Source organism: Doryrhamphus excisus, linkage group LG7, assembly GCF_037039965.1.
Source record: "Doryrhamphus excisus strain RoL-2023G ecotype Guam linkage group LG7, RoL_Dexc_Guam_v1.1, whole genome shotgun sequence".
Taxonomy (NCBI): Eukaryota; Metazoa; Chordata; class Actinopteri; order Syngnathiformes; family Syngnathidae; genus Doryrhamphus; species Doryrhamphus excisus.
In genome coordinates this window covers 6828180-6851626 of record NC_136363.1, presented here as the reverse complement: position 1 = coordinate 6851626, position 23447 = coordinate 6828180, and the positions used below count along the sequence as shown (strand labels likewise).

The window sequence follows — 23447 nt, the reverse complement described above, 5'->3', positions numbered from 1 at the left end:
TAATGTATTTTCCTTTATGACTTTACACCAGGGGTCTCAAACACGTGGCCCGTGGGCCAAATGTGGCCCGCAGGACACTAGTTTGAGCCCCCCGCCTTGATATTAAAGTTTAATGTTAGTGCGGCCCGTGCAAGTTTGATATGGATGCTGTATGGTATCATGTACCCAGAAAAAATGATTACGACCGTGTGGAAGTGGTAAGTTTTTGGCTATTTAAGTTTAAAGGAAATAATTTGAAGGCTACCGTTTAGGTCGCTAGCTCTCTAGTTTGCGAGTTAGCACTTTGTCTCAAGACCCTGCAGTTGCGCAATATGTTGTAAATAAAAAAGTATAAATGTGACAAAAGTCGTGTTTTGTCATGTCTACAGGGCTCTAATAATGCTTTGTTCATTTTAATCTGAAAAAAATAATTTGTCTACCCACCAACTATATGTGGTTTCTTAAGTTTTTATTATTTTCTGTTTTATTATTGCTATTATTATTATTTTATTTATTTATTACTGATTGATTAATTTTCTTTATTCTTGATTTGTTTATTTATTTTTCATCTTATTTTGTGCAGAAAAAAAATTAAGCTATTTGAGAACAGTGGAATGTTTTATCAGAGCTTTTATTGTAGAAAATCGAAACCAAAGCACTGAAAAAGTTTGTATATTTTTCTGTTTTTAATAAATGCGTTTTGTTGTTGGTTTTTTTTAACCTGATGCAGCCCAGCCTTGCCCAGACCCTAGCTCCAGTGGCCCATATCAAACTTGCGCGGGCCGCACTAACATTAAACTTTCATATCAAGGCGGGGACCTCAAACTAGTGTCCTGCGGGCCACATTTGGCCTGCGGGCCGCGTGTTTGAGACCCCTGCTCTATGTACTCTATATTGTTGGCTGTGGCAATGCATCAAACAACTGATATGAAAAGACGAAAAAATATCAACTTGCTAAAAGTGAATGAAGAAGGTGAGCATGGATTGCAAAAATAAAAACACACATAATCTGTATACTATATTTGAGTGCACATATAAATAATACATGTCACGTTCTCATGGAAGGTAATGCTGAGTGTGGCTTTTTTTCATGTGTAGGATCAATGCATAGGCACATTCAAATCGAATGAAGACAAAACAAGGCTTGAGAATTATGAGGTAAATTCAATCGGAAGCATAGGAAACACCGATGAAGCAAAACCTTGCCATCAAGTACCAAATATTTTCCCAGGTGTTATTCGTCTGCAGAGAAGCGGCCAAGTTTGCGACCCATGTGGGCGCATCCAAGTCTGTGGGTGACCCTTTATATGAGATGATATGAGACAATATTGCCGAGTAAGCTTGATGTACGTATCCACAAACGTAAGCAATAATCTATCTTGACAACATGAAGAATAATCAACAAAATGACTTGAAAAGTGTCAATGAAGCACTCTGGCGCGTGTGTGTGTGTGCGTGTGTGTGTGTGTGTCTCTAAGTGTGCAATTTGAATCGGCTGAAGAAGTGAGCAGGAGCCCCCCTCCAGGGAAATGTGTGGGTGAGCGTGTGAGATTGAAAACGAGAGCTAAAGGCTGAGAAGATCACGGCCCGCCATAAGAAAGGTGGGTGGGAAATCAGCTCAAATGAGAGGGAAAGTGAAAGAGAGGGCGGTGGGAGAAGAGGTGTGTGTGGGGGTTGGATGACTCATTGCCGGTGAAAGTTCCAGCAGAGGGAATAAAAGACAGACGGATGAGCAAAACAAAAGAGAAAGGATGTGTCTCTTCTGTGAAAGTCCCCTCCCCTTACGGTCTTATACCTGCACGACTTTGCACATCTCAAGCTGACGGGATATTTTTGGGTTGAACCACCCCCCCACCCCTATCTCGCTAGGTTCCACACGTGTGACGGCAAACATCAGCGGCAAAGCTTTGATCTGGTTCCACTTTGAACCAGTCAGGACAAACAAACAAACAAAACAAACCACCCCTTCCCCCTCAGTCCTTGAGCAAATTAATGAAATCTGGATCTCTTTATTTAAGGAAATTAGTAATCTTAGTTGTGCTACACTATGAAAGAAAGGGAATATTACAGTTTGGAACATTGGGAGAAAATCAGCCATCCAAGAGTTGAAAAAAAAAAAAAAAAAAAACAATACAAGCGTCATGACAAATCATTTGAGACACACAGATGGTTTAGTTGCAGTCTGCAGAGATCAATGTAGATTATTTGCAAAACATAATTACAAATGACTCATTTGTTTATGCCTTGTTAATAACTTTAAAACTTATCCATGCCCTCAAAATAAAATAAAGTACAATAGGAATCATTGATTCATAATCATTTACACTGGTAATAGCGCCTCAACGTGGTGCGTGAAGCAAGTGCGACCCCTGCTGGTAGGAGACGGTAGCACACGACCAGCACCGGTTAGATTAGATTACATTAAATTCAACTTTATTGTTATTTCTCATGTCACTGGTACAGGGCAACAAAATGCAGTTAGCATCCAACCAGAAGTGCAATTTTATAAGTACCTTAGTAGTAAGTAAATGTAGAAAAAAAAATGGATAGATCTATGTAAAAAAAAAACTATAACAGGCTATGACTATAATACAGTGAGGATATGTACAGGGATATAAATGACTATAATATGGCTATTGTAGATTATACAGATTATAAACAGTATGGATATGACAATATATAATAACAGCAATACGTACAGTAATATGTATAGCCATAATTCCTACGAAAACAACTAATTTAACTAATTTAATTTAACTAGTTTAAGCATTAGGCTACTTCACTTTGATTCATTATGTTACCTACATGAATGAAAATATTCACAGACATAACCTAACCCTAGCTACATTCCTATTTGTCCCCTGTATGCTACGTGAGGGTCAACAACGCATCATTTATCAATCTTCATTACACTTCACTACAGACTGTATACAGGCCAGATGTTGCGTTCAACTCCTGGTGGAGGATAAATGATTTGCATCGTGACTCAGATCATAGGAATGGTGCCGAGCAAATAAAAGTAAAACCCAGTGTGCAAACATATGGTCCAGCCTAATGATCATTTTCTGTCGTGCAGAGCAGCGTGTTTTCCCACAGTGGCCACATGTGGCAGCGTGTGAAGGAAAGAAATATGGAAAAACTGAAGGGGGAGGGGGTGTAACATCCATCCATCCATTCATCCATCCATCTATTTCCTATGCCGATTATCCTCGCTAGGATCATGGGTATGCAGGAGCCTACCCCATCTCTTTTTGGGTAGAGGCAGGATATCAAATGTTTACCGCTTTTAATCATTATTAAACTAATCATAAAAATTACATCAATAAATAAAGCTAAAATATAGGATGCATTTGAAAATGACATCATCTAACAATAGCTTCTTTAATAGTTGAATCACTTGAGCAATGAGGAGTTGCGTTCAAAGTCACCACTTAATTGTGTGAATTCTGAATGTTATTGTCGTCTGCCATTTTCATCTATTGTTTTGGTCGCTAACTAGTCCTCCATTTCTCAACCAAATCCAACATAAAAATGTTCAGCTCACTCATGACAGGTGCTCTACCTATTCAGTTTTTTCAAAATATTCCCACATTTAGTATAATTTCATATTTTTTGTGGAAATGTTCCCATTAGAAATGAATGGACAATTTAAATGGCGCCCTCTATTGTTGAAAAGTCACTTCAAATTTAAAAATGAAATGTTCAGCTCATTCATTCATAAAAATGTTCAACTCATTCATGACAGGTGCTCTACCTATTCAGTGTTTTTCAAAAATATTCCCACATTTAGTGTAATTTTCATATTTTTTGTGGAAATGTTCCCATTAGAAATGAATGGCCAATTTAAATGGCGCCCTCTGCTGTTGAAAAGTCACTTCAAATTTATAAATGAAATGTTCAGCTCATTCATGACAGGTGCTCTACCTATTCAGGTTTTTCAAAAATATTCCCACATTTAGTGTCATTTCATATTTTTCTGTGGAAATGTTCCCATTAGAAATGAATGGCCAATTTACAGTGGGGCAAAAAAGTATTTAGTCAGCCACCAATTGTGCAAGTTCTCCCACTTAAAAAGATGAGAGAGGCCTGTAATTTTCATCATAGGTACGCTTCAACTATGAGAGACAAAATGAGAAAAAAAAATCCAGATAATCATATTGTTTGATTTTTAAAGAATTTATTTGCAAATCATGGTGGAAAATAAGTATTTGGTCAAAAACAAAAGTTCATCTCAATACTTTGTGATATACCCTTTGTTGGCAATGACAGAGATCAAACGTTTTCTGTAACTCTTCACAAGATTTTCACACACTGTTGTAGGTATTTTGGCCCATTCCTCCATGCAGATCGCCTCTAGAGCAGTGATGTTTAGGGGCTGTCGCTGGGCAACACGGATTTTCAACTCCCTCCAAAGATTTTCTATGGGGTTGAGATCTGGAGACTGGCTAGGCCACTCCAGGACCTTGAAATGCTTCTTATGAAGCCACTCCTTCGTTGCCCGGGCGGTGTGTTTGGGATCGTTGTCATGCTGAAAGACCCAGCCGCGTTTCATCTTCAGTGCCCTTGCTGATGGAAGAAGGTTTTCATTCAGAATCTCACGATACATGGCCCCATTCATTCTCCCATTTACACGGATCAGTTGTCCTGGTCCCTTTGCAGGAAAACAGCCCCAGAGCATGATGTTTCCACCCCCATGCTTCACAGTAGGTGTGGTGTTGTTTGGATGCAACTCAGCATTCTTTCTCCTCCAAACACGACGAGTTGAGTTGATACCAAAAAGTTCTATTTTGGTTTCATCTGACCATATTACATTCTCCCAATCCTCTTCTGGATCATCCAAATGCTCTCTAGCAAACTTCAGACGGGCTTGGACATGTACTGGCTTCAGCAGGGGGACACGTCTGGCACTGCAGGATTTGAGTCCCTGGCGGCGGAGTGTGTTACTTATGGTAGCCTTCGTTAATATGGTCCCAGCTCTCTGCAGGTCTTTCACTAGGTCCCCCCGTGTGGTTCTGGGATTTTTGCTCACCGTTCTTGTTATCATTTTGACCCCACGGGGTGAGATCTTGCGTGGAGCCCCAGATCGAGGGAGATTATCGGTGGTCTTGTAGGTCTTCCATTTTCTCACAATTGCTCCCACAGTTGATTTCTTCACACCAAGCTGCTTAACTATTGCAGATTCAGTCTTCCCAGCCTGGTGCAGGTCTACAATTTTGTTTCTGATGTCCTTTGACAGCTCTTTGGTCTTGGCCATAGTGGAGTTTGGAGTGTGACTGTCTGAGGTTGTGGACAGGTGTCTTTTATACTGATAACCAGTTCAAACAGGTGCCATCAATACAGGTAACGAGTGGAGGACAGAGGAGCTTCTTAAAGAAGAACTTACAGGTCTGTGAGAGCCACAAATCTTGCTTGTTTGTAGGTGACCAAATACTTATTTTCCACCATGATTTGCAAATAAATTCTTTAAAAATCAAACAATGTGATTATCTGGATTTTTTTTTCTCATTTTGTCTCTCATAGTTGAAGCGTACCTATGATGAAAATTACAGGCCTCTCTCATCTTTTTAAGTGGGAGAACTTGCACAATTGGTGGCTGACTAAATACTTTTTTGCCCCACTGTAAATGGCGCCCTCTGCTGTTGAAAAGTCACTTCAAATTTGCTATTACTGAATCAATAGTGATGGTGTGGCTTGGTTGGTAAAGTACGAGCCTCCCAACCCAAAAGTACCTGGTTTGTTTACTCTTACTTTCATTCTATGTTTTAGCATATTTCCACAGCATTTCAGTCCAGCTTCAGCCTCCTAATGACTCCTATGTTCCATCCTAAATGTAGATTTCCTCACCTTTTCCAAGTGTTCCAGTTTGGTGTCAGGTTTTCAGAATTCACGCGCAATATCTGCTGACGTAGCATCATCTAGATTAAATTCAGTTGAGTTGAACCAACAAATCCCTTGTTTATCACGATTAATTGATTAAAGAAGTAGGATTCCTGGAATAGTTCCATACAGCAGAGAACACCTGAATATGAAATATAAATAGGTCTTTTTAACTTTAGTAGAGCCCTCTAGACCTGAAATAACACCCCTATAGTCACCTTTACACTCATAATACCCAATATAAACAAAAAGAAATGTGAATAAGCCATTTACTACATAAATAAGTGCTTGTATGTATGATTATAGGGGAACCTACCTGAAATAACTTGATCTGAGGTAGAATTGTGACATTTATCCACAACCAGCATGCCATGACATTTACCTTGCTTGGGATCCGGAGGTTCTCCACGGGGCTGAGGTCTGCCATGCTCTCCTGGGGGCTTTTCAGGCCCTGTGAAAATAACAAACATTAGCAGATTACACTGACCACAAAAAGAGCGTCTGAAGTGGATCGCTGTGTTATTCTGCAGTGTAAGTTAGTGTATGACCTATTACGGATGCATAAATGCTAACTTCGAACACAATGAACGTAAGAAATGTTTAGATCCTAATTGTAATGTTTTAAATCAGCTGGAACTCCTGCGAAATTAGCAGTTTTGGCTGCAATTCACCTGTCAAAGTAGCAATTTAGCTGTAAAGCTAGCAGGCTATACAGCAGTCTGAGGCAAACAACAAGCGAGTCATTTATAAAGATTTTCGTTACTCACCGGCCGGGCCATAAGGGATCTGATCTTCTGCATCGTAGCACTAAAATACTTCCAAAGGCATATAAACCACAGACGTTCCAATTATGCTTTCATGTCAACGGTGCGCCTCTATCAACACAGGAAGAACGCCATAGTTAGTCACGTGACTAAAGACTCAGGAAGTGTTTGCCTGCTATGGTTATACCGAGGCACTGTGGGAAATGTAGTGTTTTAGTGACAGCCTTTTCAGTTCGTTATTGAGACTTATTCTCTTTTGGGATTTATTTATTACAAATATTGTGCAAGTATTGTATATATTCATACGTTTGAATTGCAATTTTGTAATTACCAATGTTAACCATTAGACGCATAAGTGGGTCAAAAATGACCCGGTCAGGTTGTTTTCTTGAAATATCTTTGTAATGAAATTTTTTTATCATTTCATATTCCAGGTATTCCTCAAAAAACATGTTTTTGATATCATGTCATTCACATTTTTAACTTACCTTTTATACATTTTAAGAATTTTTTGTTTTTGTGTTACTACCCCAACCTTCCATAAGTGGGTCAAAAATGACCTGGTCGGGTTGTTTTCTTGAAATATCTTCATAATGAAAAATATTTATGATTTCATATTCCCGTTATTCCTCAAAAATATGTTTTTGATATCATGCCATTCACATTTTTAACTTACCTTTTATACATTTTAAGAAATTTTAAGAAATCTTCCATAAGTGGGTCAAAAATGACCCCCATGCATTTTCTATGAAATCCAATAGGAACCTTTGATTCTTATCAACGTTGGCTGTCGGGAATAAATTAACTGTAGACCACACAGACTATATCAGAAGTGTCACCCTTTAGGAAGATTATTTTACACATAAAGTGCTAATACAACAAGTATTATCATCGTATAATATTGTGAACACACATCCCTAATGCAAACCACAATGGATCCTCACATTTTCTATTGTTGTACGGGGTCATTTTCTTTTTCAAAGATGTAAAACAGCAAAAAATTAAAATGTTTCTGACATGAAATCATTCTTGTGTGGTCCTAAATATAATACTAAATATCATACAAGTGATTATTCCTAACCAAAATGGCAAAATTGGCATAAAAACGCATTGATTCTAGTATGGGTCATTTTTGACCCACTTATGGAAGAGTGTAGGGTGCAGTCACTCGTGCATCTAAGGGTTAACATGACTTACTTTTAGGTGTATAAGGCAGTCTTATATTAGGCCATAAAATATGGGATAGTGGGCGGCACGGTGGTCTAGTGGTTAGCGCGCAGACCTCACAGCTAGGAGACCAACAATTCCAATTCTCTGTGTGGAGTTTGCATGTTCTCCCCGTGCATGCATGGGTTTTCTCCGGGTACTCTGGTTTCCTCCCATATTCTAAAAACATGCTAGGTTAATTGGCGACTCCAAATTGTCCATAGGTATGAATGTGAGTGTGAATGGTTGTTTGTCTATATGTGCCCTGTGATTGGCTGGCCACCAGTCCAGGGTGTACCCTCTTGCCTGAAGACAGCTGGGATAGACTCCAGCACCCCCGCAACCCTCGTGAGGAAAAGCGGTAGAAAATGAATGAATGAATGAATATGGGATAGGCTTCAGCATACCCACGACCCTAGTGAGGTTAAGCGGCATAGAAAGTAGATGGAATAATGCCACATATACAATTGGTAAATATTATACAATTAGCTACAATCCTAACATAAAAATAATGTGATACATTCTGTACTGACATTCTGTTTATAAACACAATACTGTATATGGCTCCGTTCTATACATCTTACTCCAACTATTTTAAAACTGGATCTGGATTACAAAGCATTCAAACAATGAATACAAACAGCACACTCAGACCTTCTATGCCATCCTTCTAATTGCGCCCTTGGGCAATTATTTGGGTTAAAAGCAGCCAACTGTGAGCTGCAGTTCTTGGATAATGAAGCCTCAGGCTATTTCCCAGTCAAATGCAGGCAAGTTGGTTCTCCTTGGGTGTTTTGTTAGGCATTCATCGACAGTGAGGAACCTCCCCTTAAGCATACAAGAAGACAGAACAGATGGCATGACCCAACTTGGAGACACCAGCAGAGACTCAGTCACATGGTCAGTTCACGGGCTGCTGTATAATGAGAGCTTTAGTCATAATATACCAATAGCCTTATTTTCTATCTCAATATAACATATCTCTTTCTATGTATGTCAAGTCTTCCATTCATTTTTGATCCTCTCGTGACAGGATGTCAGCAGATGTAGGTGGAGGGTACTCTGCATGCTTGAAGCGTCCGTCTGCTCGCACCTGCTGCCCCATCACAGCAGGTACACATTATGTACCAGCGCAGCCCATTCAGAAGCACCAAGCACTGATAAAAAGTGACAGTGACATCTTTACTGGCTCTTCATCATCACGATGTGTGACGACAAAGCATGCTTCGACAAAGCAAGGAATTCAACTCAACACATAGAAATAGAAATAGGTCAAACTGTCATTTTTAATGGAGTACAAAACAATGATGCAATCTATACATGAATTTAAGAATCAATCATGTCTCACCATCCATCATCATATCCATGCAGACAAATATTAAAAATAAGGGGGGAAAGGATAAGGTTAAGCATTTACAGTAGGAATAAATAGACAAATACTAGAATAGAATAGATTTATAGAACATTTTAAAATAATCTCAGTATAATATATGTACAGTATTTACATCTCCGCCATGATACTGCCATAAAACTAAAAAATATTTAAAATAAATTATTATTATTTTGGGCTGCACGGTAGTCGTGTGGTTAGCGCGCAGACCTCACAGCAAGGAGATCAGGGTTCACTTCCACCCTCGGCCATGCATGGGTTTTCTCCAGGTACTCCGGTTTCCTCCCACATTCCAAAAACATGCTAGGTTAATTGGTGACTCCAAATTGTCCATACGTATGAATGTGAGTGTGAATGGTTGTTTGTCTATATGTGCCCTGTGATTGGCTGGCAACCAGTCCAGGGTGTACCCCGCCTCTCGCCCCAAAGACAGCTGGGATAGGCTCCAGCACCCACCCGCGACCCTCGTGAGGAAAAGCGGTAGAAAATGAATGAATGAATGAATTATTATTTTGTTAATTAATTAATGATTGCTTATTTTCGCAATATTTAATGACATTAATTTCATATATGATGTGCCTGTACAATCCTCATGTGCACTCACACCGTAATGTGTGCAAAAAAAAAAGAGTCACCAAAAGCAGTGCCTTGGGCTTCTTTGACAAGGCCTTAAAAACAAAAAAAGATACACAAAAAGTTGAAGAGCTAAAAGTCACTTCAGCAAACTCTGCCCGGGGGTTTCAGGAACATGTCTGATCACATCGTAGATAGTGGTGTGCATATCCTGAACAGACTCCAGGCGAGCCAGAGATCTACATGATGGCTGTAGGACAGTGAAAGAGAAAAGAATCAACCTTGCGGCCTTATTGGTAAATCTATGTAGATGTCAGCAAGACAAAACCACACCTGTGCAGATTCCATTTTCCCAGGTATGGAGACAAATTCATAGATGCCAAAGTCTTCAGTTGCATCCTCATGACCTGTTGAGGAAAGCTTCTATTATCAGACTAAAAATACATTATTATTTGGACACAAGTAATGGGACTTTTTAATCAGCTTTTCCAGCACTACTATGATGTTTACATGCAAAATAACCAACATTGGAGTATTAGGACCACACTGGGGGGAAAAAGTCTGACATTTCATGAACAAAGTTGCCAATTTATGAGAAAAAGTCGTAAATTTGCACAAAAAAATCATAAATTTACAACCAAAAAAGTGGTAAATTGATGCAAAATGTACAAAAATCTTCTCCTTTCTCTTTCTTTTTCGCCATAGCAAATCAATCACTTCCATCCAACCCTGTCTTCTGCATCTGTCTCTCTCACACCAACTACCCTCATGTATATATAATAATATAATAACATAATGATCATCATCATAATAATACCACGGGCTACTCTCTGACCCACCTATGTCACTTCCTGTCCAACACTGGAACATATTTATAGCAACACACACACACGTATGAGTATTATTTATATCTTAAATAGTTTATCTGTTATGTCAGTGACTGTATATTGGGTAACACGAGTGTAAAGGTGACTATAGGGCTGTTATTTCATGTCTGGAGGGCTCTAATCATGTTCTATTTAGAAAGTTTGTATATAATTTAACTACAAAAATATTCCATCCATCCATCTATTTTCTATGCAGGGTATGCTGGAGCCTATCCCGGCCTACCCCAGGGCATGAGGCGGGGTACACCCTGGACTGGTCACCAGGCAATCGTAATACAAAAATATTGCATTTATATATATATATATAATTAATTAGGAAATCGTACTTCGTGGAAATTAACTTATTTTGCAGAATTTTAATGAATAAGGCACCCAGACTGAACATCAATACAGGATTTGGGATTAATATTATGAATGATAGGCTATGAAACATTACATATCTGCTCATAATTTACTACATTATCTATGTATTTACTTCCTCAACATGTTTTGCATGCACGCAAGAATTCAGCAAATTTGAGGAAAAAACAACCAAATGTCTGATAAAATACCACTTTTTTCATTACCATAAAGACTCCGAAATCCAAACACACTCAACACAATTTCAGAAACCACTGGAAATGTTTCAACAGTTCAAGACTTCCTGTTTTCCTAGAAATCTTACCGTTTCCTTTTACTTCGAATGTTCAGATGGAAACATTTGTGCTATTCATAGTTTGCCCATGAGGCAGAAAATAGAAGAAGTCATGAAATTACAGTTACACAACAGCTTCCCCTCTGCTGCAAAGACTTTCCAAAATATTTTGGCGTGCGTCCAGCATGTGGGGATTTAATCTACATATCTATTTATCCTCAAGAACATGTGTGAGGTCTCGCTGGTCGGGCTAACAATCTTAAAACTGCCCTCTCAGTTGAACTAAGAAGTCTAGTCCAGCCCCTGTTTGTATTCATGATTAATCTAGCGTCATCACTGTTGCTATTTTTACACCATGACTATGATGAATACAGTTATTCTTTTATAATTGTTTTCTTTTATAATTTGTTCCTTCCCCCAGTCACCCAGGCCCTCGGCGCCAGTGGCTCTCTTTATTTATCCATACAAACCACTGGAACTTTCATTCATTAGTTCTTCTAATGATTTATCGCAGGGGTCTCAAACACGCGGCCCGCGGGCCAAATGTGGCCCGCAGGACACTAGTTTGAGGCCCCCGCCTTGATATGAAAGTTTAATGTTAGTGCGGCCCGCGCAAGTTTGATATGGATGCTGTATGGTATCATGTACCCAGAAAAAATTATTACGTTTGATTAATGTTCATGTTAAAGGTTAAATAACTGTTAATAGTTATCCTCCCTATCCGTGTGGAAGTGGGAAGTTTTTGGCTATTTAAGTTTAAAGGAAATAACTTGAAGGCTACCGTTTAGGTCGCAATCTCTCTAGTTTGCGAGTTAGCATGTGTCTCAAGACCCTGCAGTTGCGCAATATGTTGTAAATAAAAAGAGTATAAATGTGACTATAGTCGTGTTTTGTCATGTCTACAGGGCTCTAATAATGCTTTGTTCATTTTAATCTGAAAAAAATAATTTGTCTACCCACCAACTATATGTGGTTTCTTAAGTTTTTATTATTTGCCGTTTTATTATTATTACTATATTTATTTATTTATTACTGATTGCTTTATTTTCTTTATTCTTGATTTGTTTATTTATTTTTTATCTTATTTTGTGTAGAAAAATAAAAAGTAAGATATTTGAGAACAGTGGAATGTTTTATCAGAGCTTTTCTTGTAGAAAATTGGAACCAAAGTTTTTAAAAAAAATTTGTTTTTAATAAATGCGTTTTTTTTGTTTTTGTTTTGTTTTTTTGAAAACCTGATGCGGCCCAGCCTCACCCAGACCCGAGCTCCAGCGGCCCCCAAGTAAATTGAGTTTGAGACCCCTGATTTATCGTATTAATGACTTGAATAGAGTTATTCAGCAGCAGCCTACCTGATCGATGTGGTCGCTTCTGATCTGAGAGCGGCCTGTCCACAAGCAAAACGGTAAAGATGTTAATCAAATTTTGATGATTGTTTCAACAGTCATGGCTCTTACCTCTTATAAATTCTCATCAGCACTGTGGATAGCAGAGAAAAGAAGAGACGTCTGATTCCATTTTAGCAGTCAAGCAATAGGGAACTTTTAAAATGACAGTATGTAATGTGTACGCCATCTAACCTCTCTTTGGGTGACAGTCTTTCCTAAAAAACACCAGCAGCATGCACCCGATGATGAACAAAGAGCACACCGTGATAACAGCCAATGGAGAAAAACTGCTACCATCCTGGGTGTGCATCTCTTTGCCTGTAAACAAACACAGGAGAATATTCATTCATTTATTCATTTTCTACCGCTTTTTCCTCACAAGGGTCGCAGGGGGTGCTGGAGCCTATCCCAGCTGTCTTCGGGCGGGAGGTGGGGTACACCCTGGACTGGTGACCAATCACAGGGCACATATAGACAAACAACCATTCACACTCACAATTAACCTAGCATGTTTTTGGAATGTGGGAGGAAACTGGAGTACCCGGAGAAAACCCACGCATGCACAGGGAGAACATGCAAACTCCACACAGAGATGGCAGAGGGTGGAATTGAACCCTGGTCTCCTAGCTGTGAGGTCTGCGGGCTAACCACACGCCCACCGTGCAGCCCAAAATAATAATTATTATTTATTTTTCCTCACGAGGGTCGCAGGGGGTCCTGGAGCCTATCCCAGCTGTCTTTGTGCGGGAGGCGGGGTACACCCTGGACTGGTGGCCAGCCAATCACAGGGCACATATAGACAAAAACCATTCACACTCACATTCATACCTATGGACAATTTGGAGTGGCCAATTAACCCACGCATGCACGGGGAGAACATGCAAACTCCACACAGAGATGGCCGAGGGTGGAATTGAACCCTGGTCTCCTCGCTGTGTGGTCTGCGTGCTAACCACTCGACCGCCGTGCCGCCCCAGGAGAATATTTATACTACGATATTTCAATTATGATCATTCATTGGTTAGTCGTTCTAAATGGTTCAATTAATGGGTTGACTTGTCCTTTCGCAACATCACCAAGGACAACGTATCAACGTTCAATTCCACGCACACAATCCCTACATGCTATAAAACCTAGTCAACAAATATAACAGCTGTTATGCTCTATTTACTTTCCCAGACACTGAACTTTAATACACACAGCAGACATGCAGGGGAACCTAGCAACGGATATAAAACGTTCTGCAGGTTTCACGGTACACATAATCAGCTTTCAAGTGATGATTCCTGTCATGTTCCACACTAACCTGTCCCCAAGCTAGCCACCACTAACGTGAACTGGGTCTCGTCTTGCTTCTGAGTCATATTATTGAAGGCGCGGCACAGGTACTCCTCAGGTTGGGCCAGTCTGTAGGAGAGAACCTCTAACCGCGGGCCCTCTGTGATGACCCGTGTCGTGTTGCGGCTCTTGGAGATCCACACGTAGCTGTTGGGAGGGTTGGAATCAGCACGGCACTCAAAGAAGACCAGTTCTCCGGGGTTGATGGTGAACACCTCCCCTGTCCGAAGGCCTTGGTCGGAGTTCACTTCCAGGTTGTAGGGACCATCTGCAGAGGACAACGTTTGGGCAGGAAGCAATTGTGAATTACTACATCATTTATTTACAATTTGCACGGCGGACTAGTGGTTAGCGCGCAGACCTCACAGCTAGGAGACCAGGGTTCAATGCCACCCTCGGCCATCTTGCATGTTTTCCCTGTGCATGCGTGGGTTTTCTCCGGGTACTCCGGTTTCCTCCCACATTCCAAAAACATGCTAGGTTAATTAGCGACTCCAACTTGTCCATAGGTATGAATGTGAGTGTGAATGGTTGTTTGTCTATATGTGCCCTGTGATTGGCTGGCAACCAGTCCAGGGTGTACCCCGCCTCTCGCCCAAAGACAGCTAGGATAGGCTCCAGCACCCCCCGCGACCCTCGTGAGGAAAAAGCGGTAGAAAATGAATGAATGATCTGTGTATGTTATTTAAGTTGATTTCTACCTCTTTCTACTCAGTCCTCATGCAAAATACTCATTTTACTTGAAGAAAACACTTCAAGTGACTACCTAAGATTGGGTACTTAAATAAATAAACAAATAAATAGCAATAGAATTTGAACAGAGTAATTCTTAAAGCATTATTTTGTTTCCTTTCCACTCCATTAATGTTGTCATTCAGTTGCTTGAACTCGAAAAGATAGCATCAATGTTGTCTCATGCAAATACATCTCATTTACATATCATCAAATATTTGCAGTGTAAAAGAGAACATAGGAAAATAAATGTGTCAAATGTGTGGCAACAATCTAGAGGAGTCACGAAAAATTAAGAGCTGCTGTTTTTTGCGATGGGCCACATCGCATGTCACAAGCATGTTAATCAATGTACATAATATCAGAATTATTGTCACGATCCTTGAGTTATCCTATATGACACTTTAGTTTATTTCTGCTTTTATGCCTTAGTTCCTGTTTCGTGCTCTTATTTTGGTAGCGCTTCCTGTTTATCCTGGGTTGTGTCCGGTCAGCTTTGCTTTTTCCCTTTTCACTCGCAGGTGTTGCTATTTGTGTTCTCCTTCTATTTAGTTCAAGTGCGTGCATATTAGATTGTTGTTGTATTGTTTGTTGCAGTTTGCCCCGCTACTGCAACCTTCTTAGCTTTTGTCCTGCTGCTGTATATCAGCCATAATAATTCAAAGTAGCTTTTTACTTGCATTTGCTGGGACCCCTACTGGGGACGTAACAATTATGTCCAATATGCCAATAAAAGTATTTACACATACTGTAATTCCTCAGTAGTTGTGTATATAACCTGAGTACCAGTAGTATGTCAGTCAAAATAGCTACAAAATAGCTCCTACTGACTGTCCAACATGAGGTCATTCCACACATGCACAAATACAACACATAACACCCCTAAGGGTCATTACAGTATGTACACACAGTTCATGTATTATGTCCAGTTAGCATGGTCTATCAAATGATAGCGATATACAGGAATTGAAAATGACTATGCAAAAAACAATGCAGCCGAAGTCAAGGTAACGTACGCAAGGTTTCAGCAATGGACACATTTTCGGATCTATTATGAAATAATGGCTTAAGAAACGGAAGTGTATAAAACAATTATTTTTATAATGGAGTTCATAACACAAAGTAAAGACATCAAACTAATGATTATTTTTTTTACAGAACCGGTGGCTAAGGATATATTTTTTCCTTGAGATATAGGAAGAAATGTGATAAAGTGAAAGTTGCATCTTCGTGTGTGGCATATAGACATATTTATTTCCCTTTTCTGTGCATTATAACATGAGAAAACTAGTTAATATGAGCTAGCTAACAATGCACATCATTGGGATACACCTATAATTTGACTATGAAGCCCTCTAAAAAACGAAAAACAACATTGCACGGTTTGATATATATACTGTGATCATGCATTAACATGTACATTGATGATAATAATAATAATATAGTTGCAGTATGTTTAATGCCGTCAGCATTTTTTAACCTGAGGTCTGGAGAATACAGCCACCTCAATGAGAGCGGACATCTTGAGTGTTGTTGTTGTTGACAGAATTTGCACAAGTATGTGTATAAATCATCAAAATACGTCAAGATCAAACCATGTATTGATATTATGTATTGAACAATATTAGAGGTGTCCACTCACAGTAAACGGTGAGTTCCACAGCCCTGCTGTGTCGTTCGGGGCTGACCGCATTGCTGGCCACGCAGCGGTAACTTCCCTTGTCCTCCTTTTTCACCGGACTGATCAGCAGTGTGGACTTGTTTTGGGAGAAATGATATCTGTTGCCGTCACCCAAAGGGATATTGTCTCTGAACCACTGAAACTCAACCCTGGTCCCTATCGCCACGGAACAGATCCACGTAACGTTGGCTTTGTCCTCGACCACGGCGTGAGACGGGCTCTTCTCAATGACTGGTGTGGACACAGGAACTAAGGAAAAAAATACACAGGTGTACATTTAGAGGTTTGTGCCACCGCATGATGGAACCGTAGATGATGCTGACACTGACCATCCACCGTTACATGCACGGTCTTCTCCTCCGTGAAAACCTCGCCTGTTTTGTTATGAAACTCTATATTCAGGTTTATCTGATAATCCCCCTCATCATGCAGAGTTAATCTCTGTATCAACAAGGACACATTGGGCTCCGTGAAGAGGATATGGTTGCGGTACTTCATGTCCATGATGGTGGACTCTTTGTTAAATGTCACCAGAGTGGTTCTGATGCCACTCGTCGTGGTGTGGGACCAAGTTCCCTGGATCTCGGCCTCGTCCAATTGGAAGCGCGTCTCAACATGTAAATGAAGATTCTTCCCCTTGATGCCGTGGCGGACTGTTGAAGGGACGTGGATGAACTTTGCGCTGACTTCTGCGGGAGGAGGGATGAGAATATTAAGATTGGATTTGCAGCTTGTCTTCATTATTAGGGTCACGGGGGTATGCTGGAGCCTATCCCAGCTGATACCCTGGACTGGTGGCCTACCAATCATAGGACACATATAAACAAACCACCATTCACACTTACATTCAGACCTATGGGCAAGTCAATTAACACAACTTATACATAATTTTAGATTATTTTATATTCATAGAGAGTAACCCAACCAAAGAATTGTGTTTCAGTTTTGTCAGTGTCATTTTTTGGCAAAGTTAAAAGGACACAGTTTAAAATAAATGAACACCTCATAATAACAAACACACAGTCCAAACTGAGTGAAATGGTTATCTCCTAACTGTAAATAATGGCCAAAGACTGGTAGAGATCCAGTGGTTCTCAACTGGTGCGTAGGGACCCAAAAGTGGGTCACGGATCCATTCCGGAAAGGTCTGCAAGTGACGTTACATTTTAAAATTCTTTAATTTAATTTTCATTTATGCATGATTTGAATGCATATTTACTTGATTAGGGGCGGCACGGCAGTCTAGTGGTTAGCGCACAGACCTCACAGCTAAGAGGACCAGGGTTCAATTCCCACCCTCGGCCATCTCTGTGTGGAGTTTGCATGTTCTCCCCGTGCATGCATTTATTTACAATTTACTGATCCATATATGGGCGGCACGGCGGACTAGTGGTTAGCGCGCAGACCAGAGTTCAATGCCACCCTCGGCCATCTTGCATGTTCTCCCCGTGCATGCGTGGGTTTTCTCCGGGTACTCCGGTTTCCTCCCACATTCCAAAAACATGCTAGGTTAATTGGCGACTCCAAATTGTCCATAGGTATGAATGTGAGTGTGAATGGTTGTTTGTCTATATGTGCCCTGTGATTGGCTGGCAACCAGTCCAGGGTGTACCCCGCCTCTCGCTCGAAGACAGCTGGGATAGGCTCCAGCACCCCCGCGACCCTCGTGAGGAAAAAGCGGTAGAAAATGAATGAATGAATGAATGAATGAATTTACTTGATTAAAGGCCTAAATAAATGCATGTTTGTTATTTAATTTGCTGTATTGATGTTGCAATAGAGTACATACAGCAGATGATTATACATAACCATGCAAATGTATTTAAATAAATGTATTAAAAAATAAATACATTAAAAAAATAAAAATTAAAATAAAAGTGACTTAAAGGAAAGTGTTTTAAAAAATTAATAAATATGTGAAAAAATAAATAAAAATGTAACATAAAAGCGACTAAAGTGTTAAAAAAATCAATATGTGAAAAAATAAATAAAAATATAACATCAGAGTGACTTAAAAAAGGGTGTAAAAAATAAATATACGTGACATAAAACAGACTTAAAGAAAAGTGTAAAAAAAACCATGAAAAAATAAATAAAAATATAGCATAAAAGCAACTAAAAGGAAAGTGTTGAAAAAATTAATAAATATGTGAAAAAATAAAAAATATATAATATCAAAGTGACTTAAAGAGAAGTGTAAAAAATGAATATACGTGACATAAAACTGACTTAAAGAAAAGTGTAAAAAAAATAATAAATACATGAAAAAATAAATAAAAATATAACATAAAAGCAAATAATCAAAAAATTGGGACGCGACTTAATGACCATTGGAAAATGTGGGTCCCAGGTTGAGACCATTTCAGAACCCCCGTTATTATTGATAGAATGTCTATTATCTTACTTAATTTGTTGTCTAAATTGTTGCGGTGCATTATGAACCCACCATAGCCCACCACTGATGGACAATACTAGAAGTTACCGAGAACTGCTCTCTGCATCCTCTTCCCCAAGTTGTCCAGATCCTCAAACTGTAATGAGTTAATATTGACTCAGCTCACCGCTGTCATTGTTGTCAGGCAAGGCCAAGACCTGTCTTTCAAGCTAACGCCACACAAAACAAACACATCGTCTGTCTAAAGTCAAACTGTTGATGCGTGGCACTTTATTGTCTGTTGAAGGTGGTTTCCAGGGACGCTTGTGTGCAGGTAACACAGACACCACACCATGTGTACCTACCAACACATCACGACCACAGTTGTTGTTGTAATCTGGCATATATTATATTGTAACTTCAAGGTTGTTTTGTCTTTCATTGTGTTACATAAGCGCCATTAATATTTCCTTTGGCAGGACAATTCTTCACAACTTCTGATTGCTGTTTCTGCACATTTTTTTCTTTTTGTCTGGTAAGTTGAAAAAGTGGAATAAAGTAGATTTTTGTTTGTTTCTTTGGATGCCAGGCTGAGCCAAGAAGTAAGCAGCATGTGAGTGGGCGGCGGTGGGACTGTGATGCAAACTTACTCAAAGCCTCTCACTATTTGCTCACATTGAGATCTTCCTACTGTCCTTTTCACGTTTCTTTTCACTCTGACTAATTAAAAAAATATACATATTTTCACTTCAACTTTATCTTATTTTTTTTTTGGTTTATTTTGGTTATTTTATTCATCTCTAAATGCAAATACGTACGTGGCATGATGGTTGGACACTATAGAACTGCTTTGGCACTTTCGGTACTTGGTGTGTTCTTGCTAAGTGTTACCATGCTAACTGTTAGCATGTTAGCATTTACGTACTCTTCTTTAAAGGCCTCTATATACATGGCAGGATGTTGAAATGCTTTAGGACAGTATTGGCACTTTTGGTGCTAGCATGCTAACTGTTAGCATGTTAGCATTTTAGTTCAGTTCCTTACGTCTCCAGGCTAATTCAACCAGGGCATAATGCAGTGACATTGTAGGACAGCCTTGGCACTTTTGCTATTGAGTGCAATTGCTAGGTGCTAGTGTGCTAACTGTTAGCATGTTAGCGTTTTAGTTCATTTCCTTACATCTCCAGGCTAATACAACCACGGCATGATGCAGTGAGATTGTAGGACAGCCTTGGCACTTTCGCAATAGAGTGAAATCGCTAGGCGCTAGCGTGCTAACTGTTAGCATGTTAGCATTTTAGTTCATTTCTTTACGTCTCCAGGGTAATACAACCATGGCATGATGCAGTGACATAGTAAGACAGCCTTGGCACTTTCGCTATAGAGGGCAATCGCTAGGCACTAGCATGCTAACTGTTAGCATGTTAGCATTTTAGTTCATTTCCTTACGTCTCCAGGCTAATACAACCATGGCATGATGCAGTGACATTGTCGGACAGCCTTGGCACTTTCGCTATAGAGTGCAATCGCTAAGCACTAGCGTGCTAACTGTTAGCATGTTAGCATTTTAGTTCATTTCCTCCTGTTTCCAGGCTAATACAACCATGGCATGATGCAGTGACATTGTCGGACAGCCTTGGCACTTTCGCAATAGAGTGAAATCGCTAGGCGCTAGCGTGCTAACTGTTAGCATGTTAGCATTTTAGTTCATTTCCTCACATCTCCAGGCTAATACAACCATGGCATGATGCAGTGACATTGTAGGACAGCCTTGGCACTTTTGCTATAGAGTGCAATCGCTAGGCACTAGCGTGCTAACTGTTAGCATTTTAGTTCATTTTCTTACATCTCCAGGCTAATACAATGATGGCATGATGCAGTGACATTGTCGGACAGCCTTGGCACTTTCGCTATAGAGTGCAATCGCTAAGCACTAGCGTGCTAACTGTTAGCATGTTAGCATTTTAGTTCATTTCCTCCTGTTTCCAGGCTAATACAACCATGGCATGATGCAGTGACATTGTCGGACAGCCTTGGCACTTTCGCAATAGAGTGAAATCGCTAGGCGCTAGCGTGCTAACTGTTAGCATGTTAGCATTTTAGTTCATTTCCTCACATCTCCAGGCTAATACAACCATGGCATGATGCAGTGACATTGTAGGACAGCCTTGGCACTTTTGCTATAGAGTGCAATCGCTAGGCACTAGCGTGCTAACTGTTAGCATTTTAGTTCATTTTCTTACATCTCCAGGCTAATACAATGATGGCATGATGCAGTGACATTGTAGGACAGCCTTGGCACTTTCGCAATAGAGTGCAATCGCTAGGCGCTAGCGTGCTAACTGTTAACATGTTTGCATTTTAGTTCATTTCCTTACGTCTCCAGGCTAATACAACCATGGCATGATGCAGTGACATTGCAGGACAGCCTTGGCACTTTCGCAATAGAGTGCAATTGCTAAGCGCTAGCATACTAACTGTTAGCATGTTAGCATTTTAGTTCATTTCCTTACGTCTCCAGGCTAATACAACCATGGCATGATGCAGTGACATTGTAGGACAGCCTTGGCACTTTCGCAATAGAGTGCAATCGCTAAGCGCTAGTGTGCTAACTGTTAGCATGTTAGCATTTTAGTTCATTTCCTTACATCTCCAGGCTAATACAACGATGGCATGATGCAGTGACATTGTCGGACAGCCTTGGCATTTTCGCTATAGAGTGCAATCGCTAGGCGCTAGTGTGCTAACTGTTAGCATGTTAGCATTTTAGTTCATTTCCTTATATCTCCAGGCTAATACAACCATGGCATGATACTTTTTTGATAGGGAGACATTCTTCCAAGTATGTTTTCATTATGATATATTTATGATAATATTATAGAATTTAAAAAGACAAAAAGTCACTTCCAAATGTCACCAGTTTTGAACAAAACTAAGTATGTGAAGCTATATTGTCCAATAAGTTTCATCTGGACAATATGTAACATGTAATAATGTCCATAAGTGTGAAAAGGGGAGCACCTCTAACCCAATTTCGCCCTGCTAACTTCCTTCTCTGGGACCTCCAGCTGGTGTCCAGCCATGTCTCTGTGCTCCTTATCACAAAGAATCCACTGTATGCTAGTCGCCATGTACTAAATAATACATGCAGCGCCGACACCGCTGCGACACGTTCCACTCTCACAGGCCTGCGGGCGAGTTTCTGTGCGTGAGTGTCAATATGTATGTGTGTTGTTGTCACAAGCAGGCGTGTGCCTTCGTTGACACCAGCTGGGGACTCACTGAAAAGACAAAATGAGGCGAAGTGTGCCAAGCCCACTGCTTAACTGTTGTCCCCAAACAACATGGTCATTGTTGTGGTCATACGCTGCAGTGATAGTGGAGATTAGTGTCTCACACACACACACACACACACACACACACAATCTCTTGAGGTAATGAGGAGCACATACACACTTTCAAATAATCCCAAGTGAAGACACCTGCCTCTTACCCCCCCCACTACTACCATGGAAGTTGTTTGGATACTAAATAAAGTGAGACGATGCATGTCTAAACGCAAGTTAACCACCATCTTAAGGAGACAAACATCCCTTTAATGATAATGATAATGATAATGGTAATGGTTTGCAATACTGTCACATTTGTACATCTTTACACCAATCAACGTGTCCAAAAAGGAATTAATTTAAGTTAAATCAAGCTCTAAAGTCATTTTTTTTAGATATAAATGATTCACAAAGCAGTCATGTTGCTCACTTCTCGTTTCCACTGACTCTTTTTATGAATTTATAGCAGCCGACGGGATTGAAAAGGCGAAGTTACACAGAGATAAGTATGGGAAGGATGCCCAACTATTATTATTATTATTATATTCAGACATTGCACCGGTTTATTCTTGTTTGCTTTGATCTGTAACTTCTTTTGTTTTGTTTTCTTTGATTTTAGACTTGAATTCCCACGACAACCCTGACTTTTGATCATGGAAACCACACCAAAACTTCCTAGACACCAAACCCAAACACTAAATCATCTACGAGTCTACGAGTCGCCCAAGCCCCAACAGGTCAACACAATGCTTACCTGTGATAAGGACCAGAAGCCAGTAGACGTAAAGCCCCATTCTCCCCGTGGCCTCCATGGCATCTTATCCTCTTGGGATACGTGGGACTTATGAGGTGTGAGGGATAAACGAAGGAGGCGGTGGTAGTGGTAATGGAGAGAAGAGGAGGAGGAGGAGGGAGGGGGGATCTGTGTGAGCTGGTTTTGGTGACTACATTTGCCAGGGAAATGAAGAGGAGCTAGCTTCAGCCAGTATGGCCCCGCCCATTTGAAGAAGAGGTCCACCTGGTTGAGTGACAGGACTGTATAACCTCAACAAAAAACAGTTTCCATTAGTCTTTCTTAGTTATGACAACTTCATTTAAAATTGCTTTGAACCAACGTACAATATTGCATTGCACGAATTAGCTTTTCCTCTTCACTCAAAGCTTATTTAAAGTACTGCTTACTGAATAATTGTTGTCATAGGGACGAGTTTTTAAGTTCGAAACTCAAAAAAATATGTTCAGCTAACTGACTTAATCATTTTATTCAAAGTAGTTTAATTTGTTGTCTACTTAAT

The 23447-nt window shown here is 40.0% G+C and overlaps 2 protein-coding genes across 3 annotated transcripts in view; both read right to left on the bottom strand.

The window, feature by feature from the left end:
• Window positions 1-6769, bottom strand: part of vps50 (VPS50 EARP/GARPII complex subunit) — a 90040-nt gene extending 83271 nt beyond the window's left edge. For both annotated transcript variants that reach the window (XM_058047747.2, XM_058047748.2), the window contains exons 1-2: window positions 6624-6769; window positions 6239-6307 (exon numbers count right to left, since the gene is read on the bottom strand). In XM_058047747.2, coding sequence (XP_057903730.2) covers window positions 6239-6307; window positions 6624-6656 — 102 coding nt within the window. In that variant the 5' untranslated portion in view covers window positions 6657-6769. The remainder of the gene's footprint in view (window positions 1-6238; window positions 6308-6623) is intronic.
• A 2333-nt stretch (window positions 6770-9102) lies between these two features.
• On the bottom strand, window positions 9103-23111 carry hepacam2 (HEPACAM family member 2). The gene is made up of 9 exons (XM_058047868.2): window positions 22907-23111; window positions 16779-17138; window positions 16411-16698; window positions 14005-14304; window positions 12891-13016; window positions 12768-12789; window positions 12663-12697; window positions 10123-10196; window positions 9103-10039 (listed from the first exon to the last, which is right to left on the bottom strand). Exons 1-9 carry the CDS (start codon window positions 22962-22964, stop codon window positions 9929-9931), a joined length of 1374 nt encoding a protein of 457 aa, XP_057903851.2. The 5' UTR covers window positions 22965-23111; the 3' UTR covers window positions 9103-9928.
• Between the last annotated feature and the right edge of the window lie 336 nt (window positions 23112-23447).

Excerpts from the sequence above, each read along its gene's own strand:
- hepacam2 (XM_058047868.2), bottom strand. The coding sequence starts at position 22,964 with ATGGAGGCCACGGGGAGAATGGGGCTTTACGTCTACTGGCTTCTGGTC. Across the intron at positions 16,699-16,778 it reads CGTGCATGTAACGGTGGATG|TTCCTGTGTCCACACCAGTC; the intron begins GTCAGTGTCAGC and ends TTTTTTCCTTAG. Across the intron at positions 12,698-12,767 it reads CTGATGAGAATTTATAAGAG|GCCGCTCTCAGATCAGAAGC; the intron begins GTAAGAGCCATG and ends GCTTGTGGACAG.